The sequence below is a fragment of the Apostichopus japonicus genome, chromosome 10 (genome assembly GCF_037975245.1).
Source record: "Apostichopus japonicus isolate 1M-3 chromosome 10, ASM3797524v1, whole genome shotgun sequence".
Lineage (NCBI taxonomy): Eukaryota > Metazoa > Echinodermata > Holothuroidea > Aspidochirotida > Stichopodidae > Apostichopus > Apostichopus japonicus.
This window is the reverse complement of record NC_092570.1, coordinates 10,017,020-10,043,737: the sequence shown is the minus strand read 5'-3', so window position 1 is coordinate 10,043,737 and position 26,718 is coordinate 10,017,020. Positions and strand designations below refer to the sequence as shown.

General features: G+C 38.0%; 1 protein-coding gene across 10 annotated transcripts in view; it reads left to right on the top strand.

The window, feature by feature from the left end:
• The first annotated feature begins 1,188 nt into the window (after positions 1 to 1,188).
• Positions 1,189 to 26,718, top strand: part of LOC139975023 (uncharacterized) — a 44,157-nt gene continuing 18,627 nt past the window's right edge. The window contains exons 1-16 of one of the 10 annotated variants that reach the window (XM_071982615.1): positions 1,189 to 1,341; positions 3,931 to 4,075; positions 4,750 to 4,856; positions 6,529 to 6,659; positions 7,263 to 7,447; positions 9,142 to 9,222; positions 10,683 to 10,730; positions 11,991 to 12,047; positions 12,522 to 12,596; positions 14,036 to 14,101; positions 15,292 to 15,357; positions 15,714 to 15,824; positions 16,996 to 17,073; positions 19,973 to 20,147; positions 21,436 to 21,644; positions 23,368 to 26,445. In XM_071982615.1, coding sequence (XP_071838716.1) covers positions 3,955 to 4,075; positions 4,750 to 4,856; positions 6,529 to 6,659; positions 7,263 to 7,447; positions 9,142 to 9,222; positions 10,683 to 10,730; positions 11,991 to 12,047; positions 12,522 to 12,596; positions 14,036 to 14,101; positions 15,292 to 15,357; positions 15,714 to 15,824; positions 16,996 to 17,073; positions 19,973 to 20,147; positions 21,436 to 21,644; positions 23,368 to 23,549 — 1,692 coding nt within the window. In that variant the 5' untranslated portion in view covers positions 1,189 to 1,341; positions 3,931 to 3,954 and the 3' untranslated portion in view covers positions 23,550 to 26,445. Of the gene's footprint in view, positions 1,342 to 3,930; positions 4,076 to 4,749; positions 4,857 to 6,528; positions 6,660 to 7,262; positions 7,448 to 9,141; positions 9,223 to 10,682; positions 10,731 to 11,990; positions 12,048 to 12,521; positions 12,597 to 14,035; positions 14,102 to 15,291; positions 15,358 to 15,713; positions 15,825 to 16,995; positions 17,074 to 19,972; positions 20,148 to 21,435; positions 21,645 to 23,367; positions 26,446 to 26,718 lie in introns of those variants that run through there. The other 9 variants (XM_071982624.1, XM_071982620.1, XM_071982617.1 and 6 more) reach the window with 9 other exon arrangements.

Here is a 26,718-nt window from a genome sequence, read left to right as displayed (position 1 = left end):
ATGAGATATATATAATTGAAATCGTAATGAGGTGAAAAATCCAGAACAATGAAAAAACTTCCAGCCTCCACCGGGATTCGAACCCGGGCCTCCCGCTTTATATGAGGACACTCTAACCACTATAGGCTATGGACGCTGTTTGTATGTCCAGAGTTTCGAAACCGGTAAGGAAGGTCGATATTTCACTGTAGGCAGTTTGTCAACTGTATCGAACAATACTAGTTCTGTTGATGTGTCATAGTCCAAGAAAAAAACTTGGGAACATAGAGATGAGCAGACTCCATTACTCCAACACTTCACATTAAAAAATTGCATGTATATGAAACAGTAGCGTGCGAGGAGGGTGGTTGGGGGGGGGGGTGCTGTCCTGGGTTGATTGAAGTCGACAAACTGTAGACGTCAAATGGTGCATTCTGAGGCACAACGTGAGAAGTGTGGAGAAGTGGCTACGGCAGTGGACTTGTGATCTAAGGTTTGCAGGTTCGAGTCCTTGGGCAAGGGACTTGATCTCTATTGCCTCCCTACGTCCCCTTGCATTAATGGGGACCTGTGAGATAAACTGTCAGTTGGGCGCTTTCATGTGGGGCGGATTGTCTCCATATTTGACAGATGCATGATCAATGACCAGGGTAAAATTGTGATGCGCCTTGAGCACTGTTAAGGATTCAAAATCTGTAAATGTCAAGGTGTTGTCGTTTACAAAGGATGATACAAAGTGGGCAATTTTCAGTTTTCATTTTACTGACATGGTATGCCAATCAGGTTATGACAAGACAACTTACAACTGACATAATTTCTTAATTATTCACCGACTGCTACAATACATTCAACTGACATGGGCCTATATTAGTTAAATATTGTATGGTCACAATGCAACTTGAACATAGGTAAGCCAGCTATAATGCTTGGCCATTATATGGAGTCGCGTGCATATTAAACACCGCTGTATAGTTCTAAAGTGTCACGCATTACAAAGAGATCAACTTTCGACAACCGGCGCTTCAAAATCCTTTCAAGACTTTCTGCCTTCCAGATCAGTGACGGACGACTTCGATATACTTGTCCGGTTGTCCCCAAGTACAGTGAGTACAGCGAGCCATTTTAGTTGATATTTGACCTTTGATAGCTTTTGCGCAGTTGCGTATTACTTGACAGATCCCGAGCCTTTAATTACAAAGTGAAAGCCCGCCCTCTAATCTTCGGTTGGTACAGTACATGCAAACCACGCTTACATTGACAGGTGTGATCCCGCTTACACTCGAAATCCTGGTTCTCCGCTTTCTCGGTTTAAAGAAAATCACCGAAACATCGTTCAAGTTTCCTTAAAGCCGTTCACAGAAGGTAATTCTCATGCTCATTATTTCTCACTGGGTTCAATTTGCAAATTTTTACGTCATTTTAAACTTTGCCCAAGTGAACAAAAGACAGGCGTTATTGTTTGTTCTAATTTTCTCCCATGTAGCCTAGGCCTAACTGAGGCTAGAACTAACTCGTTAGGCTCATTGGCCTAAGCCAGACGCGCTATCAATAATATTTAGGTAGGCTAGTCTTGGCCTACTGACAAAAGATCTTACTGTAGAGTAACTTTTAACCTTAGGATCAGCATCGTGAAATTTTCACTGGTCAGAAGACATCATTTTCCGCCTTCTTTTAGCCATACTTTACTTAGCCTAGCCTAGGTCAGTAGGTGCTTACGTAATGGCTTACTGTACTTGTCTAGGCGTAATGGTTTTGTGGCGTAAGGTACAGTACAGTAACTTCCTAGGCCTGACACGGTAACAGTAAGAAGTAAGATTCATCTTTTAATTTTATATTTTTTGTAACTTACACGCCTGAATATTACATAGTTTTAAGCTATGCAGTAATAGATATTGATATAACATGCTTTTAAGGTCTCTCTTTTTTGTTTGGAGTTGCAGTCAGGATGCAACGTTTTCAGGTATTCTCCGCACACGGTACTTTCCGCTGATTACTTTCCGCTGATTACTTTCCGCTGAAAAGTTTCTTGTGCGGGAACAATACAACTTTGTTTTGTCATAGTCATGTTCACTAGGTCTTTCTACAATTTTAGTATATGAAATCCAGGATGATGAAAATAACATGGGAAAGTATCAAAGAAAGCCAAGAAGGATAGTTAGACTGAGTTCATGTCAGTGAAGTTAAGCTGCTTATAATTTACTGGAGGCATTGGTGTGTAATTAGGGAATATGTAAGGAATAAAAAGGCAGTTGCGGTCAGTGTTAAAGGCAAAAAGAGGCTCACATAATCATGGAATATTTAAAAGCATTAAAATCCGAAATGCGTTATTAGGATTAAACTTAGCAAGACCAAATTATGCCACATGACAGCTTGAATTCACCTTTTTCACATCTAGATAACTACAGCCAAATAAAGTGAACCTGTTTAACTTAATTTGTTTATCGCGGCCACTTGTACTCAATCATCATTCCTCTTCCGAACCTAATCTATATCCTGAGAATCTACCATCTCGGAGCCAAGTTCTATCCTGCTCCAGCCAAGTTCTATCATCCTCCTTCCTCCTTCATCATTTTAATGTGCCTCATCAGTAAGCCTCTGTTCCTCCCCCAAAAACCTGGTATTTTAAATTTGCTGTGTGGAAAGTACAGTGTGGGGAATAACGCCCACGGCTACTCCCAACTTTCGTGGGAATGAAATCTTCAGGGGGCTCAGGGCTCAGTCCCCCTTCTCCCAATGCCCCCCCCCCCAACTGCCAATCAGAATGGAGTAATTATAGATTATGCAGGGCCACTGGATCACGGTGTGTTTTAATTTGGACTAGGCTTTCTTCACCCCCTAAGGCTCATGTATTTGGGAATGAAAATTAGTTACCCTCCTATTCATGTCTTTTCAGTCGTATAGTTAAGAGGAAGTTGCAAATAATACTAAGACAAAAACACCTATTCACTTTTTGTTACAGAAATTTACACTGAAATTGATGCTTAGGCAAGTGGTTCATTATGGACCTGGGCAGTTGGTAGGCCACATACCCCCAACACCAGCATACTTCACATAGTAAAGCCTAGCCTAATGTTACAAACAAGTGGCCCTGATTCTATGCTTGTACCAACATATTACAAAAAAATCTATGCCTAGCATACAGTCCATAAAATGCTTTGTATCGCTATTCCAACAAACACACAATCAATTTTTATACTATACAAATTTGTTGGGTGCATCGTAGACATAGCAAACATACTTTTGTTTTCTATTGCTGAAACTAAATGTCGGAACTAACATCAACAATATGTCTGCATTGTCATTTGTCAATGATATCAAGATGATAGCCTATACCACAAACTCTGTTATCTCTACACAGGGGAAAGTAACTTACAAGTACAGGTGTAATTGTTGTTAAACAACTTACTTTGTGTTCAATGAGCACTACAGATGCAAGAATGTTTCCCAGACAATGAATAGGGACTATTAGCCAATCAAATCATACAAATTTTGGAAAATCATCATTGTCTATTTTTAGCATGAAAATCTCTGTAATGGAGTGTTGTAAACCCTGTACCTTGTGGTTGATTGTTATGATACATTTATTTTCAAAAGAATTCACTGATCTGTAAGATTGGGAGAAATTTTGGTTCTTGTCAGAAGAAGTTGTGGGTTTTTGAAAGAAATTATGAAAGATGTTCATTATATTTTCCTTTGACCTAGTTGTGATTGTGTACTTGGGTTTTGTTTCTCAAAAGAAAAGTTTGCTACCGCGGGGACGGACGCAAGCAATTTGAAGATTTTGCGTCCCTGGCCAAAACATTGCGCAGAATCCTGTGTTCATAACAATGCTGACTTTATAAGAAAGTGTTTGTTTGATTGTTTCTGTCTATTTGTATAATTGTTTCTTCGAGACAGTCAGTTTAATAACTGGATGGGCAAGTGTTTAACAGTCTTAATTCTCTTCTGCAGGAAGAAAAGTTTGATTGAGTCAAAATGGCACCTCCTTCAGCAGAAAAAGACAAACCTGGCAAGCTTTATTTGGGAGGACTACCCTATGAGATTGAGGAAGCAAAGCTGAAAGGCCACTTTCTAAAATATGGAAAAATATTAGATGGTGAGCAAAGTACCAGATGATGTCAACTAATTATGCAGCATAGTTTCAGTACTAGTGTTTGGAGAAACAATACTCTCTGTTTGAAACTTACATATATGTATAATCAATAATAATGCATTTTATTGAAATAATTTATAAAATGAAAGTGTTGGTGATGCATCATCTGAAGGTCTCCTTATGGTTAGTGTCAATGACTCATCAGTAGTAGATAAATGATTAAATAGTGCGCTTGATATTGTCAGATTGTTGACTTTTTCTTCTTCACTCTCATCGTTTAAAGATAAATAAGTAGAAAATGCTCCTTTATTTGTGTGACTTCTATGCAATAATCATAAGCTGTGTGAAGAGCAACTGTCTGCTATTTAGACTGGTGTTTGTCGTTCCATAGTATTTGCATGCTAATGTCCAAAGTCTGACAAATAGCCTGCTGATTTGAAGCATTTATCATACATGTTCAAAGTAATGGTTAGCTGTGGTTCATTGGCAGGTTTGGGTATGTGCTATGTATACTGCAGCCACATGAATATGCCATTGCCCATTGAATGTTTTTACATTATTTAATGATAATTCGGTTATGGTTTCCTTACAAATTCAGGGCTTGCAATTTTTTTGGCAGTTTTACCAAAAGTTTGACAAAATTTATTTGCTAAACAAAATTTCCTTTTGCATTGTAGTGACCATCATTAAGGATAAAATTAGCAACTCTTCTCGTGGGTTTGGCTTTATAACATTTGAGAGCCCAGATGATGCTGATGATGCTGTCAAAGGCATGGATAGAACGGTAAGTGAAAAAAATCATTTTACTTTGATTTTCCATTGGACCAGCTTACAGTTGGAGATATATATAGCAGGGATGTAAGTCTTCCGTATTTTTACGGAAATCCGTTTTTTTTTTAAATTCCATTAAAGTTTCCACAAAATTGTAAGAATACCAAAGACACAACGCGACAAAAATGCTTGGCCCGTTTTAGCAAGCTAACTTCAATTTTCACTCATCGGTCAACCAAAATACCATTTCCTGTTACACATCGCATTGCAATGTACAACATTGTGCCATGTGAACATCGTTGCGTACGTGCGAACTTCAAATCGCCATAGCTCATTTCTGTCGTTGAAAAACCTTGCCTAATTCACATCTTCTTAACTGCTGGTGCTCGACATAAGTTTCGGAATTAACGCTTGTGATATTTGTGAGCGGCGGAAATCTACGGGATACGCATATGATAGTTGATATTCGTGATCGCATTCGAATGTGAGACTGTTTTTTATTACGGAGTTCGCTGCGACGTATTCGTAACTTTGAGCTAGCCTAACATAACGATAGTGTGTAAGTAGTCAGAACTAGGAGTAGGATGTGTAAGCGCTAATACTTTTGAGCTAGCCTAACATAACGATAGTGTGTAAGTAGTCAGAGCTAGGAGTAGGATGTGTTAGGACGGCATTCACCCGGGGTCTCCGAATAGTTTTCCGTATTTTCCGTATTTTTTTTTGGGCTGCACTTACATCCCTGATATAGGACACACAGACCCAACCATCATCCTATCATCATTGGTCTATGTGATAGAGATAGCCGTCATCATCCCCCTCCTCTCCCCACCATCCACCGCCAGGAGACAAATCTAACCATCATCATTAATCTATGTGATAGAGATAAACAAATTTTGATCTTAATGATTAACCCTTGACACCTTAAACATTGGGAATATGTCTTTAGCTGTCAATGATCTTTGTAGTCAGAATTTCATCAAAATACTACTTATTCTGAATAGATGCTATTTTCCTATGCTATATAATTGATTCAAATATTGCAAAATAAAACAAAATTGTGCTGAATTGCCCTAAACAACAGGCTCTGAATATGTGATTTATTTTGTTAGGCAGTCAACTTGAGCCACCAGAAAATCCTTTTAATGTGTTTTAAGTCCTAAAGCAGCATGTTGATTTGCATTTGGTAAATTTTTGGACATCAATTTTGAAATCTCACAACAATGTAGTTCACAAGCTCAATTAGAAAACTTTTAGTTCAGTTAATGAAGTAAAAGAAAATTAATATTTTCTGATTTGCCTGATGTTGTGATTAATAGAAGTTTGAACTGTTCAACACTGACTGGAATCGTTCAGTTTGTCCTCTCTCATTAACAAACATTTGGTTCCAAATCGGGGAGGGGTGTCCTAGCTGCTTCGAATGTGCTCTGAGTTTGCAGAAATTTGCCTTCTTCGGATCTTTGCTTTGCTAAGTTGGTTCCAAAAGTATTAAAGCCTGAAACCGTCGAGAGAATTTCTTTAACCACAGCAGCAGTATATAAGCTCATTGAACATGGTTTGCTGTAGTTGTGGCATCACATATATCTTTAAAAGGCAGCATTTTCCATGAATTAAGATTGATTTGTTTGTGTTAAAACTGGGTGTTCCATTTGGTATCACACTTTTTTCGTTTCTTTTTCTATCTTCAGGAAATTGACGGCAAGGTCATTAAGGTTGCACATGCAATGAAATCAGTCCACGCCGATGGACAAAGAGGTGAACGTGGTGGAAGCAGAGGGGGTGGACCCAGTCGGGGAACATCCTGGGGTGGATTTTCAAGGTGAGGCTTTCAGTGTGAGCATTCATTAACATGAATTAGTACTGCTACGTGTTTGTGAAGAGGCATCTAGGTCCAGATAAAAATGGCTCTAATATAGGCAGGCGAATGGAAAGTACTGTTGTTCTGTTACACAGATAGAAAATTATCTTACAGATAAGACTAGAGCCTTTAACTCCACGTTGCTCATCTCTACAGCCTCACTGAGACCTCAAAAGTCAAGAAAATGCCACGGTGGAGACAAATTGCGGAATTTCAAAGTGTGATAAATTGGCCAATTGTGAAGCAATGCAAGTGAAATTTTCAGAATATGTTTATTTCATGGTGTTCCAATCATACAAAATATTTTGGAATTTTTGGATAGGGTGCAGCAACAGCCATCCGTGATTTGACACGGAATGACCCATACCCAAGTGAGTTAGTTTTCCTGTTGCCACAGTGCATAGAGAATGTTTTGATATACTGCCCATGGAAAGCTAGAACCACAGAAGAAGATTAAAACTTCAAACCAAAATTGGTTTCATTCGTGACAGTTCCCAGAAAGAAAATTGCAATCATTTCGTTAATCATGAAAGCATTTGATGTAACTTCTTCCTCTTCTCTCAGCCGTGGTGGTGGTGGTGGTGGTGGCAGGGGCCGTGGTGGTGGTCCACCTATGGATCGAGGCAGGGGTCGCGGCGGAGTTTTCCGAGGCCGAGGAGGCATGTCCAGAGGTGCTCCAAGAGGGGCGTCAAGGAGCAGTCTATTGGGCAGAGGTGGACGAGGGGATGACGAGTATGGTAGTGAGAGAGGTGCGTTAATTTCTGAGTTGGTTGGAAAGGAAAAGGTCTGGTGTTATAGTTTAAAGACGCATGCAGCTTTTGTTTTAAAGTGATCTACTTATAGAATGGTAAAAAACATTGAAACAATGCTAATGACACTTGAACCACAGTGAAACACTGGCTGCACATATAGAGCAGTAAGAAAAGAACATGTGTAACAATAACTCTATCAAACATACACAAAACAAACAGACATACTGTAAGTCAAACAAGGTATCAAAACAATGCTAACCTTGCAGATGTGTTATAGTTTAAAGCAGCTTTTGTTTAAAGTGATCTACTTGTAGAATGGTAAAACATTGAAACAATGCTAATGACACTTGAACCACAGTGAAACACTGGCTGCACATAGAGAGCAGTAAGAAAAGAACATAGTGTAACAATAACTCTACCAAACATACACAAAACAACCTGACATACTGTAAGTCAAAGAAGGTATCACAACAATGCTAACCTTGCAGATGTGTTATAGTTTAAAGCAGCTTTTGTTTAAAGTGATCTACTTGTAGAATGGTAAAACATTGAAACAATGCTAATGACACTTGAACCACAGTGAAACACTGGCTGCACATAGAGAGCAGTAAGAAAAGAACATACTGTAACAATAACTCTACCAAACACACAAAACAACCTGACATACTGTAAGTCAAACAAGGTATCACAACAATGCTAACCTTGCAGATGTGTTATAGTTTAAAGCAGCTTTTGTTTAAAGTGATCTACTTGTAGAATGGTAAAACAATGAAACAATGCTAATGACACTTGAACCACAGTGAAACACTGGCTGCACATATAGAGCAGTAAGAAAAGAACATGTGTAACAATAACTCTACCAAACATACAAAACAACCTGACACACTGTAAGTCAAACAAGGTATCACAACAATGCTAACCTTGCAGATGTGTTATAGTTTAAAGCAGCTTTTGTTTAAAGTGATCTACTTGTAGAATGGTAAAACAATGAAACAATGCTAATGACACTTGAACCACAGTGAAACACTGGCTGCACATAGAGAGCAGTAAGAAAAGAACATAGTGTAACAATAACTCTACCAAACACACAAAACAACCTGACATACTGTAAGTCAAACAAGGTATCACAATAATGCTAACCTTGCAGATTGTCTACAGTAGTAACTAGGCAAATGTATATATAAATGACAAAGATTCTCAACAGCTTTAAGCTTTTTTCAATTGCTGCTTCACTTTATACTGTAGTTATTGGCCCATTGAGGCCTAATTTGTCAGCTGGGTGTGTCACTTTTGCTTTTAATCTCATCAGCAATGGGACTACTTTAGAGAAGATTGTTTGCCTACTCTAGCACTGACTTTTCTCATTGCCAACATCACAAAGTTAGTTGTGTGTGGCAGAGATACAAGCTATGATGAGAAGAGTACCAATGATTCTATTGGTCTTTTTACTAGAGAGAGGTCTGTTCCTTTAGAACTACCAAAGGACAGTAGGTCTGTTATTAACACCTTATTGCAATGTTTATTGGGAAATGGATCCGATAATTTATGGTATCTACAAAGATACAACCGATTCAATTCACATACTGAAATTTTACAACAGCCAAAGGAATTGTGGGTTACTGGGCAACTTTGTGGGCACGTGGCAAGCAGTGGGTCATGTCACTGTTTGGGTTTCTGGTTTCTTCTTACAGGCCCTCTGTTGAGCACGCCTCCAGAGACAGATTATGGTCTTGAAGAGGACAGCATGTATACACGACCTGCTAGAGTGAAAGGTAATCAAATGTCGTCTTTTGATCCTTTTATCTCAAATCTCAGTTGTGTCGGTGCATAGATAGACCGCACAGGGCCGGGTATGTGAAAGTACACTTCGACGACAGCGAACAGTAAAACATTTAACAAGTAAATCTAGATGTAATCGAGAAATCAGGGAGAAAATCAAATATTTGAAGCGCACATGAGGTAGGAAATATTAACGAAGGGAAGGTTTTAAGGGAGAACCTGGGTGGACAGGGAGATATGGAACATTTTAATCATCAATGGAAAAATACTTCAATCTGAGGAAAAGAAATTAACACACGTGAGAAAGGACAATAAGAGTTTATGAACAAAGCCAGGAGTATCATTCTCTGGCGGGGAAGGGGGGGGGGGTGTTTGTTCTTTCAACAGTTTACTACAGCCGCAGTTAGGGACATTACTATATAGTTAACTTGATTTAACTTTAGAATATTACACGTGTGTGTAAAACCATTATGAAAAATGAGTGATAACAAAAGAGACATAACAGCTCTTACTGCTTCATTCAATTCTTTCTTCAACACTCATCAGCAGAAAATGCATTTGTCAAATACCGATTACACCCACATAACATATTTTCATCTGCATGCACTTGAAGTGAAGATTGGATATGAAGTGGGTCTCTCAACAAGCTGGGATTTGAAAAGAAAATACTTTTACATCTAATAGCTGGTTTACATTCAGTGCATTACTGTGTATCATACATATACTATTACATCTAATAGCTGGTTAATATGTAGTGTGTGAGTGTGTATCATATTAAACTCTGTACTAAAACACCATACATATACTGTTACATCTAATAGCAGTTTACATTCAGTGTGTATCATGTTAAACTCTGTATTAAGACACCATACATATACAACTACATCTAATAGCTGGTTAACATGCAGTATGTTAGTGTGTATCATGTTAAACTCTGTATTAAAACCCCATACATATACTATTACTTCGAATAGCTGGTTTACATTCAGTGTGTTAGTGTTAAACTCTGTGGTTAATATTAACCTTTTAAAAACGTCTGACCAGCAAAAGATTGAGAATCGAACTTACTTCATCGGTCACTTATTCCTCAATCTTCTTATGATTAAATACTCAATGTTTGATTAATTACAATATTCTTTTGGGTAAAATGCACATTGGTTTGATGACCAAACACACATTGCTGCATTTAGAATCAAGCTTATACTGTCTGCTCTGTAGGCTCGTCTCACACTGAATATTTTCAACAAAATTAACAACAATGAAAATGTACAGCATGTGTGCTTCAAGTGTCATAAGTATTTTTTAATTTGCTTCCTTCACCCTCATTCACGAACATATTGCAATTTTTGGTTATCCTCTTTCATCCTTTCTGAAATCACGTCACGAATATCAATCGACTTACTACAGTTGTTCATATTTCCTGCAATCTGTCTATAATATTTACTACTTTCAGCACCTGGTCCTAGAGGTTCCAGGGCACTTGGGTATGGCAGGGAGGATGGTAAGCCTATTTTTGCTTTCTCTTGAAGATATATCCTTATAAAGCATGTTAACCTGCATTCTCAGATAATAGAGACCTTTAGCACAGTAGTTGTGGTTATTTTTGTCTCCTGTCTTTCATAACTTCAATGTGATGAAGTCCTAATAGGTCCTTTATTCATAGAAGATTCTTTACCTGTTTATTGGTTCCCTTCCAAACAAGCAATCAGACATGTAATAGTGTTGTTGTAATTAGTTAAAAGCTGCAGTATCTTAATTGAGGTTAGACAAGAATCTGCATAGTTCAATCTTCATAGTTACTTGCATGAATTGTATATTTGGCTTATGGTGTACACATTCCCCTTGAATGGTACAATCTTTATTGTATCATCAACCCAGCAAAGTACTAAACTTCAATCCGATATATATTTAGATGATTCTGTAGGTGTTCATCTTAAGTCAAGGATAATGCCATACAGCAGACGACAGCATCAACAATCAAATTATTTCTTCACAATGTTAAATTTGGCAATTTTGTCTAAATATTGAAATCATGGTTTGACTGACATGCAGTGGAATAAAGGACAAATTTCTTTAAACTGAAATATCTAAACCAAAGCATTATATGGAGACGTCTTCAAACCGGTCAGGTAAAGAAGTTGGCTGTGCTTCAAAATATTAATTTCCAACCTGTTTCAATTTTCTGGAAGAAGTCTTTCCAGTTTGTCCCTATCATCCAGAAATTTGCTGTCAGCTGGTCGTTATGGGAGTGACACTGAACAACTAAACACCTGTTTCCTGCATGTAAAGTAGGCTAGGTGGTATACCTGCTGTGAAAGATTGTTACGTTTTTACGCTCATTGCTTTTGTTTGATTCAAGCATCTCTTGTGGCATTCATGCAACGATCATAGTAATGTAACCGCTTTTCAAGCATGTTTGAAATCAGCAGCTTAAAGTTTTGGCTTGGCATGTCGAAAACAATGTTGCTTCTGTTGTTTAGGCTGTACATGTGCCTAATATTTGATCCTACGTAGAATAGAAAATCTTTTTCAGTTATCACTGAGAGCTTTGATTCTGTCAGAACTTACAGGATGCCATATGGATAAAGGACTTTTAATGTCTTTATTAGTGAGTGTGTACTTGAAAATAAAAGTTCTTTTAGCTTGTGAAACCACTAAAAGCAATCATTGGTTACCTTGATCAAACAGAGCAAGGCCCCCCCTTCCCTTTCTACTTCCATATTATTATTTACGTTCTGTGTTAATTTTTATTCCTGTGCAGATTTGGATCTCGAAGCCAGACGTCCCACTTCCGTTTATGAAAGGCCCTCACGATTTGGTTAGTATTATCTCAAGGTTGTTTTTTGGCGGTCAAAAGTTGACAACATTTGGTGCAAATCAAGATGGGAATAGATAGAATAGTGTCATTAATTGCTCAAAAGTTTTAAGTGGCTTGTCAAGAATACATGCAGTTGGTTCTTGAAAATAAGTCAGTGAAGAATGGTAAGACATTTTCTCCTGAAATCATGTATAGGCTGGAATATGTTGCATCAAAGTAATTTGAGATCTATGTGTATTGTAATATTGTGTGAGGTCACATTTCAACCCTGTTTGTAACTTGGAAGTGATTATCCTCATCTTTGCATGAAATTGATGATGTACAAATAAATATGACAATGCACCCCTTTCCTCCCTTTTAGCTTTGATTCCCTCAGTGGAAGGTCTCTTTCCTTTTTCATCATCTCTGGCTTTTTTTTGAAAGAGTTGGAAATCATCACAAAGGACTGAATTACTTGTTCCATCCTCTCTACAGGTGTCTTGGATGAGTATGATGTACCACCAGTAGAGCGAAATACATCCCTGAGCCGCAGACCAGCCTTGTCATATGGTTAGATGATGATAAACTCTCTCCTCTCCAAAAGAGGGAAGAGTAGGACTTGGGAGTTTCTTCTTCTTTCACTCATTGTTTACACAATAATCCCTTTATTTCCGCAGCCTTTGAAGAAAAGCCTGCAGTAATCAGCTCATCGGAACTGTTTATGTGACATGCTAGGAATGATGTAGTAAATCTAAAATACTTCCGTTCAAAGTATCCGTTGGGAGACATATGTTAAGTGTAAAGTTTTGTGAAGTGCAGACCTTGTTCTGTTTAAAGGCTGCTCTTTTTAGAGGTTTGGTTGTGTCATTGTATGCTGGTTATGTTACTATATCTCAGAGGTGGGCAACCTACAGCCCGTGGGCCACATGCGGCCCGCCAGTGATTTTTTGCGGCCTGTGAGATATCTCAAGAAAAAGAAAAAAATCAATCTATTTTACATCAACACAAAAACAAGCTAGCTGCTTGAATACAGATTAAGTACACACACCTATAAAGTCCTCAGAATCAAGGTTTGAAATCAACAGCAGGTCGTTGGTAAGGTGCGGCCCAGTCAATTTTACACCTCTTATATCTGGCCCATTCATTCAAAAAAGGTTGCCCACCCCTGCTATATCTGAAAATGTGCACAAAGGCTGCATCCAATTGACCTGATATGCACCCACGTTGTCAAAAAAGAAAAGTGAGTTCCATTTGTTAACTTAAGTTAATCCTCTCATAGCTTGTTGGTCACACTTTGGGAAGACTGTTGAATTTATTGTAAGGTTACAGAATGTTCATGCAAGGTTTTCAATAGATTTCCAAATTTCTTTCAGGACATAAAATTGGAACATTTGAAAGATTTTTGTTTGTGTCAAAGCGGATAGGTTTCTCCATGGCAAGAATTTGAATGGACCTATTTAAGTTGTGATAGGAATAGGTCATTAGAGATCATTTAAAGTTGGTCATTTGTATGACATTTTGTGTCACTTCTCCATTAGTGAAAGTTTAAGAGTCACAGCTTGATTTCAAATTTCTAATAAGATGACAGTTTTCCTTTTGCTGTTTTGAAGAAGAAAAAAACAATAACATTGGCTTACATTTCCTTCAGAGATCGGTTTTGTGAGATTTGTAAAAGTTAGTGAAGAAACCCTCTGCTGTACCGTTTGGCCTCCGAACAAACAACTACAGTAAAGTAACACTGTGCTGTCCCCAGTTTACAGTCAAACCCTCTTTTATTTATTTATATATTTTATTTTTTTATTTTTTATTAATTAATTTTTTTATATTTTGTATTTATGACTTTTTTTTTCATACACTTTATATTATTACATGTCTTATTAGAGGGCCTCGTGGAAGATAAGCTATTGCTAAAATAGCTACCCTCTTAAAATAAAGTTTAAATAAAAATAAAAAAACTTTGAAATAGTAGATTTATTCCACACCAATATCACTGATTTATCTCACAACAGATTCTGCTGTGGCCGAAAGAAGCACAAGAGCACCTCCATCCTATGGTCGTCAGCCTACCAATTACGGTAAGAATAATTATTTTCCTTGTCGTGTAATATGAAAAATCGTTAAAATATCGGGGCGATTGAAAAATAATGCTCTAAACATCTCTACCTAGTTAAGTAATGTTCTGGTGACCTATCTTGATTCTTCCAGCCAGTTTCGCCCCTTTACATCGAAGCTCACACTTTGAGATCCGTCTCGTACAAGCATTATGATTAGCTGATATAAAGATAGGCAAAACATAATTAATTAGAACATATTTTGACCATAATAAATAAATGCGGGTGGGAAAAAAATTGCAAGTTGTGTAAAATGAAACGAAGATGCTACATGGAGGGTGTTTTGCACTTCACCATCATTCGCCATGTTGAGATTGTGGCTAACGGCATTTACTCTGGGCACTAAATTGCAGTTTAGGAACTGATAAGGATAAATGAGTCATGAAGATTCTTAGGTTACGTTTTTTGATGGATCCTAGAGGGAGCTTGATCTCGGCGAGAGACTTCTCGGGGTCTCCTCATGATCTTGACGTTGGTAAGATTTGTATTGCATCACCAGATTGTACCCAGTCACGAGAGGATTACATCAATACCTAGAGGATACTTTTACACCATTGTCAGGGATGCACACATCACATCACTATTATCCTCATCGATTAACTCTTTTAATGTGTAGTTTTCTTTGGCTAACATGATTTTAATCTCAGCTCTTTGTAGCACTCAAATGTTGGTGCAGCAATTATTGTTTATGCACAGATAATTTCTGATAATTGTATTTCTTGATGTTTCAAATGTTGACAATTTTGCAGGAATTCAGAAGTTTATGACTAATAAATCAGGGTTTGCTCTGCACCTTCTGTTGCTGTCTTAACATTAGGTCATTAGAGTATTGTGTAAAGTGTGACTTAATCACAGTAAGGATTGAGGCAACTTTAAAACCCAAATAATTGGTAAGAAATGTAATACTGTTTCCAGTGTGACAAATCACCTAGCTGAATGTTTATTTGAAAATACTCTTGATATCACAAATGACATCATTATCAGAACCTAGCCTCTTCTGTCTTTGACTGGAACTTAATAACTGTTTGGATAAATCTCTGCATCCCAAATTGTCATGAAGTGAGCGTTTGTTTCAGTTGCCTTTTTGATCCTTGAGAGAATCATTAATGTTGGTTCTTGAAAGAAAGGTTGGTTTGTGATTACACCCTCTACAGATGGTTTACCTGCGGAACGAGAGGCGAGGTTGCCTACTTCGTATGGTCAGGAGCCTGATGGTTATGGTAAGAGATGAATCAAATGTTTTTTTTCAGTTAATGACGTGCTTCTCAGTTCACATGAGTAACCTTTAAAACTTTGAAAAACGAAAGTAAGAAGGAACATAAAAGGGGAGGCGTACCGCTTCTGCTGCGATTCAAAAATGTTACAAAAAGTCATAAAAGTAGCAGGACTGGTGAATATTTTTTTTGGTCATTGAAGGTTCCTATAGAATGGTTTTGAACTGATAGGTCTGTTCATTAATTGAGCCAACCATTTGCTCTTTCTCTGTGTGCTTGATGTATGTCCCAGCTGTAGATGTCCCCATTGGGTTTAATGTAATCTGCAATACTGACTAACGGTGTACATATTCTGAATTTAGGTTCCCTACCTTCCGAGAGAGCCTCCAGAGCACCTTTGTCATCTTATGGTAGAGAACCGTCAGCTTACGTAAGAGAAGCATCTGGTTTTGGAAGAGAGGCATCGTCCTATGGTGAGGAGAAAAATAGACCCTTCTATATTGTATGATTGACCTGATGATATGAAATATCGATAAAATGTCATCATAATCAATGGAAATATCAAAGATTGCCTTCAAGCCACAAAATAAGTGTAGATAAGACAGTTCTAAGATAGAAGTTAACTTCCGTAGTTATGACTTTTACGAGTGCTCTATTTCTGAGTAGGAAAGCTGGAGGAGTGGTTCTTAAGACGCATACTTAAACTATAGTTGTGGACATTAAACACGTTTAAATGTGTTGACACGTCACAACCCCCCAGCAGTGTCGGTGAAATACAGAATCTTGTATGAACCAACAAATAGTTGAATACTCTACTGAAGTGCACAGAGAAAGAAGAAGTCGGTTGTTTTATCGACTAATTAATGATATCGGATTATAGATTAGCCATGATGGCGGAAATTTTTCAGTTTGTCAATTTTGCGTAAATAGTACCTACAGATTAATAATGCTAAAAAGGTTGAATTCCATGGGAATAGCCTACATGTATATATTATCCAAAGTTTGGTTATGTAATATATGTTACTTGTTTTACTTTGCTGTTTGTTTCTGCAACTCTTCTGTGAAATATGCTTTATGTTGTGTTGTTTTAGAAATTATGGTTTCATTTCAGTGTCACATTCATTGTTAGTTTTTTTTCGCTTGTGTAGAATGGAACAGAATGAAGTGATATTATTGTGCTGCTTGATGAATTATAAAATGATGCTCCCTTTTTGGGGAAACCCTCGCCTCAAAAGATGGGGAGAAAAAAGCAAAAGCTTCCATTATACACCACTCAGCATACTGTATCTTTGTTCCTAAGACTGCTTGATCATTTTCATCTTGTCGATGAACATTCTTGTTACGTAATTCAGTACAACACAACACAATAACTCATACTGTCTGACAGTGCAAACTAATTGAGGTCCTTGCACAGTGGATCGGTCTGTGCCTCTGTGATTTTGTCAGTCAAAACAAAAGAGGTAACATTCCAACTGAGATGGCTTTGAGCAAATGATGCAAGGAATCACTGGTAATAACCTCATACTATCATTTCTTTAATACTGGACAGTATTAGCCCATCCATACTGTGATTGAACGACCTGCCAGTTAAATGGACCATACTCACCCTTTTCTCTTTTCATTTTCTTTTTGTTCTTCTTGAAGATCGCCCAAGCTCGTACCCCACTGAAAGAGAGAGTGCTGCTGTGTCCAGACGGTCAGTCTTGGATGACCCCTACACCGGTAAGTTATGTAATCTTGTTTCCAGAATCAATTTAATGTTAGCAAGTTAGCTTATTGTAGTGAGAGACTCTTTTTCTTCCTCTGACAATTTTGAACAGAAGAAAGAAAAAAATCTTTGCCGGCTTGCCTTTTCTCTTCAGATTGGCATGTGTGTTATGTTCTGTGTGTTACAAAATTGTTATTGAAGCGATACAGTTATGTTTGGGGAGAGAGCTTTGGCTTACATACAGGGTAGGGTAATGCATATTGATAGCTCAGCATTGTTTGTATTATTTGTATTTGCTTCCTTCTTTGTAGGTCGGTCCAGGGTAGGGTAATGTATATTGATAGCAACATTGTTTGTATGTCTTGGTATTGCTTCCTTCTTTGTAGGTCGGTCCAGGGTAGGGTAATGCATATTGATAGCTCAGCATTGTTTGTATTATTTGTATTTGCTTCCTTCTTTGTAGGTCGGTCCAGGGTAGGGTAATGTATATTGATAGCAACATTGTTTGTATGTCTTGTGTTTGCTTCCTTCTTGGTAGGTCAGTCCAGGGTAGGGTAATGCATATTGATAGCAACATTGTTTGTATGTCTTGGTATTGCTTCCTTCTTTGTAGGTCGGTCCAGTGTAGGGTAATGCATATTGATAGCAACATTGTTTGTATGTCTTGTGTTTGCTTCCTTCTTGGTAGGTCAGTCCAGGGTAGGGTAATGTATATTGATAGCAACATTGTTTGTATGTCTTGGTATTGCTTCCTTCTTTGTAGGTCGGTCCAGGGTAGGGTAATGCATATTGATAGCAACATTGTTTGTATGTCTTGGTATTGCTTCCTTCTTTGTAGGTCGGTCCAGGGTAGGGTAATGCATATTGATAGCTCAACATTGTTTGTATGTCTTGGTATTGCTTCCTTCTTGGTAGGTCGGTCCAGGGTAGGGTAATGCATATTGATAGCTCAACATTGTTTGTATGTCTTGTTTTTGCTTCCTTCTTGGTAGGTCGGTCCAGGGTAGGGTAATGCATATTGATAGCTCAACATTGTTTGTATGTCTTGTGTTTGCTACCTTCTTGGTAGGTCGGCTCAGGGTAGGGTAATGCATATTGATAGCTCAACATTGTTTGTATGTCTTGTTTTTGCTTCCTTCTTGGTAGGTCGGTCCAGGTTAGTAATGCATATTGATAGCTCAACATTGTTTGTATGTCTTGTGTTTGCTTCCTTCTTGGTAGGTCGGTCCAGGGTAGGGTAATGCATATTGATAGCTCAACATTGTTTGTATGTCTTGTGTTTGCTTCCTTCTTGGTAGGTCGGTCCAGGGTAGGGTAATGCATATTGATAGCTCAACATTGTTTGTATGTCTTGTTTTTGCTTCCTTCTTGGTAGGTCGGTCCAGGGTAGGGTAATGCATATTGATAGCTCAACATTGTTTGTATGTCTTGTTTTTGCTTCCTTCTTGGTAGGTCGGTCCAGGGTAGGGTAATGCATATTGATAGCTCAACATTGTTTGTATGTCTTGTGTTTGCTTCCTTCTTGGTAGGTCGGTCCAGGGTAGGGTAATGCATATTGATAGCTCAACATTGTTTGTATGTCTTGTTTTTGCTTCCTTCTTGGTAGGTCGGTCCAGGGTAGGGTAATGCATATTGATAGCTCAACATTGTTTGTATGTCTTGTTTTTGCTTCCTTCTTGGTAGGTCGGTCCAGGGTAGGGTAATGCATATTGATAGCTCAACATTGTTTGTATGTCTTGTGTTTGCTACCTACTTGGTAGGTCGGCTCAGGGTAGGGTAATGCATATTGATAGCTCAACATTGTTTGTATGTCTTGTTTTTGCTTCCTTCTTGGTAGGTCGGTCCAGGTTAGTAATGCATATTGATAGCTCAACATTGTTTGTATGTCTTGTGTTTGCTTCCTTCTTGGTAGGTCGGTCCAGGGTAGGGTAATGCATATTGATAGCTCAACATTGTTTGTATGTCTTGTGTTTGCTTCCTTCTTGGTAGGTCGGTCCAGGGTAGGGTAATGCATATTGATAGCTCAACATTGTTTGTATGTCTTGTTTTTGCTTCCTTCTTGGTAGGTCGGTCCAGGGTAGGGTAATGCATATTGATAGCTCAACATTGTTTGTATGTCTTGTGTTTGCTTCCTTCTTGGTAGGTCGGTCCAGGGTAGGGTAATGCATATTGATAGCTCAACATTGTTTGTATGTCTTGTTTTTGCTTCCTTCTTGGTAGGTCGATCCAGGGTAGGGTAATGCATATTGATAGCTCAACATTGTTTGTATGTCTTGTTTTTGCTTCCTTCTTGGTAGGTCGGTCCAGGGTAGGGTAATGCATATTGATAGCTCAACATTGTTTGTATGTCTTGTTTTTGCTTCCTTCTTGGTAGGTCGATCCAGGGTAGGGTAATGCATATTGATAGCTCAACATTGTTTGTATGTCTTGTTTTTGCTTCCTTCTTGGTAGGTCGGTCCAGGGTAGGGTAATGCATATTGATAGCTCAACATTGTTTGTATGTCTTGTTTTTGCTTCCTTCTTGGTAGGTCGGTCCAGTGTAGGGTAATGCATATTGATAGCTCAACATTGTTTGTATGTCTTGTTTTTGCTTCCTTCTTGGTAGGTCGATCCAGGGTAGGGTAATGCATATTGATAGCTCAACATTGTTTGTATGTCTTGTTTTTGCTTCCTTCTTGGTAGGTCGATCCAGGGTAGGGTAATGCATATTGATAGCTCAACATTGTTTGTATGTCTTGTTTTTGCTTCCTTCTTGGTAGGTCGATCCAGGGTAGGGTAATGCATATTGATAGCTCAACATTGTTTGTATGTCTTGTGTTTGCTTCCTTCTTGGTAGGTCGGTCCAGGGTAGGGTAATGCATATTGATAGCTTAACATTGTTTGTATGTCTTGTTTTTGCTTCCTTCTTGGTAGGTCGGTCCAGAGAACCAGCCCTGAGTGACTACCCAGCTAGTCGTGCAGCCAGCAGAGAGTACCCCACTGAGAGAGCTACTCGTGCAGATCTGACCGGGGACCCTTTCTCCAGGGACCCCTACGCTCCCGTTGCCAGAGAACCAGCCACTGCTCGGGAATATGGAGAAAGAGCCAGGCAAGTTCCTGCCGTAGAATTTAAGAACAGCCTTTTGCTTTTTCCTGTGTTCACAACCTAGGTTGAAAGGAAGCATGATCTCCAGGCCACATTGGAGAAGTTTGTTACAAAGAACAAAATAGGTGCAAAATGTAATTGATGTGAATTGGTTCTCTCATATGTTGATTAGTCAAGGGGGACATTTGAGGGACGACCAAAGAAGTACCTGTGCAGGGGGAGATTAAGATTGCAGAGGTCATATAGTCACCTTATTATCACAATTATTCTTAATTGTAAAGAACAAAAGAACACATTTCGTACACATGTCTCCTTCATAAAGACTTGTATTTCCTGAATATGAATGGATATTTCCTATAGAGGATGTGGATAACTTTGGGATGCACTCCTTGACTATATGTGAATAGAGTTAATTTATGAAGGTATCCTAGTCAGGGATCCATTGCTGAAGAGATGAGATTATAGATGTCATTATAAAACACACTAAGGTTCATCCTGTTGGCGTTAATCAGCTTAATATCATAGTCATATTAGCTCAATAGGTTATTAATTTCACCAAATCATGAACAAAATATAAACTTAGTCAAAAGCAATGACTACCAAAGCTTTAAATACAAACGATAATCTTGAAACTATGGACCAATAGTAATATGGAATTGTGAACATGTGATGAACATGATTTGTTGACTTGTGTAGGAATTGTGGGGTACTCTTTATTTATTGTGTGTTGACTTGTGTAGGAAGTGTGGGATACTGTTTATTTATTATTTGATGAGCATGATGTGATCACTTGTGTAGGTTACTTTATAGTTGACTATTGTAGGAAGTGTATGGTACTGTTTAGTTATTGTGATGTCTTGTGTAGGAAGTGTGGGGTACTGTTTATTTATTATGTGAAGAGCTTGATGAAATGACTTTTGTGGGTACTGGGTATATTTATTGTGTGTTGACTTGTGTAGGAAGTGTGGGATACTGAATATTTATGATGTGTTGACTTGTGTAGGAAGCGTGGGGTAACTATATTTATTATATGTTGACTTGTGTAGGAAGTGTGGGATACTGTATATATTTATTATGTTAAAGACTTCCTTACATCCACCAGACTGGATATCAATGATAATTAAGTCAGTCATTCTCTCTTAACTATCATTGTTTCTTCTCTTCAATACTACTTCAGTACTACTACTACTACATGGCTTCATCTTTACTAGAATATCTAGTGTTTACTTTCAAGCACTTTACACAGCTTTGAGTACCATTAAATAAGTCTGTATTTGAATTTGTTTGACAGGGAAGTTCCATCGGCCCTGTCCCATGAGAGAGAACCGTATGGCTCAAGTCGTGTCTTTAGTACGTCAGCAAGGGAGACAACGGCCAGGCCTGCATACCCCTCTGCCAGAGGCCTAGACACAAGGGAATATGAGAGACCCCTGTCGAGGGAGTACCCAGCCGAACGCAATGGCACTTACACCAGAGAGAGAGAGACCAGGGATCCTTACGGTAAGTTAGCCGAATTGCTCCCATTGGAATGTAATTCCTGAATATATATTCATCTTATTTTCTTACTTTGTCACTACCCCTGCAGAGTTTAGTTCTAACTGTGAAGGAATTAAAACTTTGGTATCTTTTCTTGATTAAATATGAAACATTTGAAGTACAGCTAGCATACTGACTCGCATGAGATGGAACTATGCAAACCTCACCTGTAAGAAGGGCCAGAAGTGCCTAACTGTGCAGCACAAATTTTATACGTCAACTTCTCGCGTCAGTTCCTTTGCAAAGTTTAAGGTTTCGATAAATTCAAGTATTAAATTCCTTGAGTGGAATATTGTGACAAGCAAATCTCCGTTAAGAATCCATTATAAATACTGCGAGTATTAAATTGAGTGGAATATTGTGACAAGCAGACCTCACCTTTAAGAATCCATTATAAATTGTGAAAAAGGAAGCTCAGTTGCATCGAGAAAAGAAGCTAGACTGGTTCAGCCATTGTTTCTATATCTTTAGATTAGTTACACAAGCTTAGTCTGCATATAATAAATATCATGTACAAATGTACAAGAGAGATAAAGAAAATAATGAATGAAATCAACAGAAAGCATGATACTCCTGAAGTCCTTGACATTGAAGAGTGGAAGAGAATCTAGCTGTAAATTCAAGATCTGTCACAACGTAAAAGTTGTAACACTGTTTGCAGAATTCATTAGGACTGCAAAGGAGCAATGTTGTTGCCACAGTATTGACTTTAGGGAAGTAATATTCTCTTTCACTCTTATTGAAACAGTCCCCAAAGTGTTCTGAAGGTCTGTTAAGCATTTATTCAGTCCAGAAATCAAAAGGCAAGCCAAGAAAGCAAAACAATAACGAGGAAAAAGACACTTGAAAAAGCATGTAGCGTGGATTTACACTTTGCCGCCATCCCCAATCAAACAGGAAAAGTGTGGTCTTAATGACAACTTCACTTCAAGCAAGAAAGGAAAAAGGAAAGAAAAAGGGGAATAAATATATATATATGTAACAAGGAGAATGAAACTTGCAAGTGGAGTGGTGGACATAAAGAAAACCATTTAAATTTACCACTCCAAGTGTGCAGTCACACACAGACAGTGATGATTGTAGTAAGCACAATTACATGCATAAATACTGTTCTTGCCTATGACCAGCCACCAGAACCTGATTCTTTTCCGTTATTAGGTTTGAGAAATATCCAAGGTACATGTTATAATGCACTGCTTACAATGTCACTCCTATGCAATGTCATAAACCTCATCAGTGTCTCATCCTTTCATTCAATGTAGGGCAAGAGTGTGAACACTCTTTATCTGGGAAAAAAAAAACCCTTCTGTTTGGTTCAATTCAAACCATAAGTACGGAATTGAAAATACCATTATTCCATATCCATTGCCTGACAGCTTGGAAACTGATCCATTTACAGCATGTGATCCAGATAACATCTTTTAACACCTTCTCTATGTCAAAGAAAACAAAGGCAATCAAGTCTTTTGTACCAATATTTACCTGGAGTCCTCCTGAATGAAATAAAACACTTCCCCAAACAGTGATGCATTTCAAGGTAGTATTCAAGAACAGCTCAATGAACGGAACAAGAAAAAGAATGCAACTTGTTGCCCAGGGGGTGTGAAGAAGAAGAAGTCATATTTCATTGCTTATTAATTAACCGTTTGATTTTGAAATTTTCTCTACTCTATTATCCCTGAAACAGGAACAGCAGGTTCTTCACGTTATGAAAGCTACCCAGCACGAGATGCATATGCATCCACATCCCGCACTGATAAGGCGGGTTACGGTGCTCGCGACCCTTTCGGGGCAAGCATGGGCGCCCGAAGTGCGCGTCTTGAAGCCCCAGCTCCGACCGCCAGGAGCAGCGGTTACACCCGCCGCTGAAGCAAGATTCAGAAGCCAAATGAGACATAAAAAAAAAAATAGTTAAACCTCCTTTACAGTCCTCCAATTTTTGATGTACATAAAACCTTTTTAACTTTTGAGTGTAGTTTTCTGTGTCAGTAAGTATGGCATCAATCGGGGAAAAACTCTTCCGCAAGACGAAAGCTGTAATTTATAAATGTTCCTCCGTCTCCGAGAATCTCAAGCAAGACTTGATTAGAATAGCCAATAGAATCCTCCTCACTTGTTGTGAAAAATCGGTGAGCAAATTTGCTAAAACAAAGACAGGATACAAGTGGATGGATTATTATGTGGGAAAGTTAACTCAGAAGAAAGTTAAAAAGCGATTTGATTGAAGACACTGCTCCAAAAGATGCCCAGCAAGATCAATGGAAGAAAAGAAAGAGAAGAAATAATTAAGATTGAAATTGATCAAACAGAACCAATCAATTTTACTTATCTATAACGAAGACCGATCGTGTGTTAGTTTGGGTCATATAGCAAGAAAATGTTACGAAAATACTTTCATACCCACGACCTTGAGCAAAAATCAATGAAACGCTGAGTAATGTTTGTACGACCAAAAGAGGGAACGTTTGGTCTTACTCTCAGCACTGGTAAGCAAAATTCAAAGAAAGAGAGTGATCATATGTTGATACGGTAACACAGATAAACCCACGCACGCCGACCAAAGGCAGAATTATAATGAGATGGGGCTGGTCACAATCACAGCCTGTGATGATATGCAGGTATGGAAATAATTAGGTAAGCCCGAACAGATTTAAATGAAAGATTGGCTTATACTAAAAGCCACTGCCAGAATTGAGAGTTTGGTCACCACAATAGGTGGATGCATTCATAATTTCCCAGCGGGGCAACATTTCCTGAAATGTTGGCTCATACTCACTTCCATCGGCGAAATTGAAAAAAAAAAATTGTTATTCTAAGTTAGCATGGTCACAGAGAAGTTAGTACATAAATTGAAGGCAGATTGAAATAGTTTGACCATATGTGAAGTGTCATTACAATGAAAGAAACCTGCTGCTATGGTCGGTAGGTCATGCATATCTCAAACGGAAAGTCTAACTGGACACCACCACAAAATGTTGTAAGTGAAACGAGCAGCTAGAGAATGATAATCATGATAATTATCTGTTTGCATCAGTGGGATTATGAACTTACTTTAGTTTAGAGCAAGAATGATACGAAAGATTAATAACAAACTGAAGAAAACATGGAATGGAAAGCCACGGCTGTAGTGAATCTATGCATATTCATGTAGTAGTTTGGAAGCTAGTCTCATTAACATACCAATCTACTGCACATTGAAGTACTGTTCAATGTATACATACAATGATGTTAACATAACAAATAGTACTCTTAACACAAGAGTGAAGAAAACAGGCATATTACAGGGATGTTTCTCTTCAGTTTCCATGTTTAGCTTGAACAGACGAACCTATCTTTGAGGTCACACATTCGTCTGTCTCTGCAAGACAATGGAATCAATTCTGTATTCTTTCTGTATTCACCTGTGAAGTATCTGTATAGCAAGATTTCAGAAAAAACACTCATAATTTTGATAATACACAGTTTACACCTACTTCCAGCTGGTATTTTGGGAATTGAAACATTTTTATGTAGAAATTGACTTTTATAGAGAAGCAAACATTTAATCAATCATATCATTAAGTCTTAATGCAAGGGTTCTTAACACCCCAAGTATGGCATTGTCTGTTTTTAGCTATTTGTACAGCATATTTCTCATGGCTGACTCTTTCACATGGGGATTGTTTTAGAGAATTACTTTAACCCAAATTTCATGTCATTTTTTAGTACATTTCACTTGACACATCCACTAGTGTTAAAAGGTGGTGTTAATGTGACATAATAATGGTTCTCTGGGAGAAGTTTTTATGGAAGAAAGTGTTCACTTCATTTAAAATAATTGTGGCATTATTTAACTGTAGTTAGTAACTGTGTTCTTTCAAGCATTTTTTTTCCTCGAAAATTGTCAGATTATGTCATGTTGATTCAATAACAACAAAACCGCTATGTGAAATACAAGTGAAAAGTTGAAGCTTGTGCGATATATGTGGAATTGCATCAAGTTTACCAAGACTCTTTGCTAACAACTACTATTATCCAAATAAAAATTGATATAATATTAATAATATTTTAACTGGTAGAAATAATCATGCAAGATGTTTTGTCAACTCCATCCATGATGGTTATTTAATTTGGAATCCAAGCTCTGTTTGAATATGCCAGCAATTACGCAAACACCCTCACCAGGCCTCTGCCGTGGGTTAGAGGTGAAACTATGAGCCGGCTACTACTATCTTAGGGAAAACTGCGATTAATGTTTTGGACAATCTGAATTTTGATTTCGGTTGTCTAACCATCAAACGTTTGTCATGCGAAAAGAATTCCACGCAAATATCAAACAAATGCAGAAACTGCAGAGTTCAGCGAACTATTAACAACCGCATTCAAAAATTCCTAACAGCTTGCGAAGAGTGGAATGACATCGCACGTTTATTGTGTACAAACAGTTGAATGCTTAAACTATTCTTCCTTTGTTCGAAACTCATGTATTCTTAGCAGCAAAAGGTCCGTGCAAAAAGATTGAAAAACTTACTGGGAACTACAGTGGTGGAAAATGCCGAGTTGTTCTGGAAAAGTTGTGTGTGCACTAGGAATCCATAGAAACCCCAACAAAACTATTGTAACTATTGTAACATTTAATGGGCAACGATGTAACTGTGTAGTTTTGTGTACATTTTTAAGAGTAAACAAGCATCGTCGCCCATTTGATTTTTTATGGTTTTATTTTCAACTGTTTAATGTTTTTATGTAAGCCAGTTTTTTTCTGGTCTTCTTAAATTTGTCTTGTCATTTACATGTCTTGAGTCATTTCTAGCAATACAAGAAGCAAAAAATGTGACATTCATCTGAAAAAAAAATGCGTTGGTTTTTTTTTTTAGTTTTTGAGGACTCTATTATTGTAATTCCCTCTTGGGTAGTACGACATTCCTGCAGGAAATCCCTTGATGCCATGTGTGCCATTTAATGGTAAAGTGTAAACAAACCTTAAAACTCTTAATTTTAAAAAATCAGTAAGAAATAGTTTAACCAAAACTGTCGAAGATAGCAGAATTGGATCAAA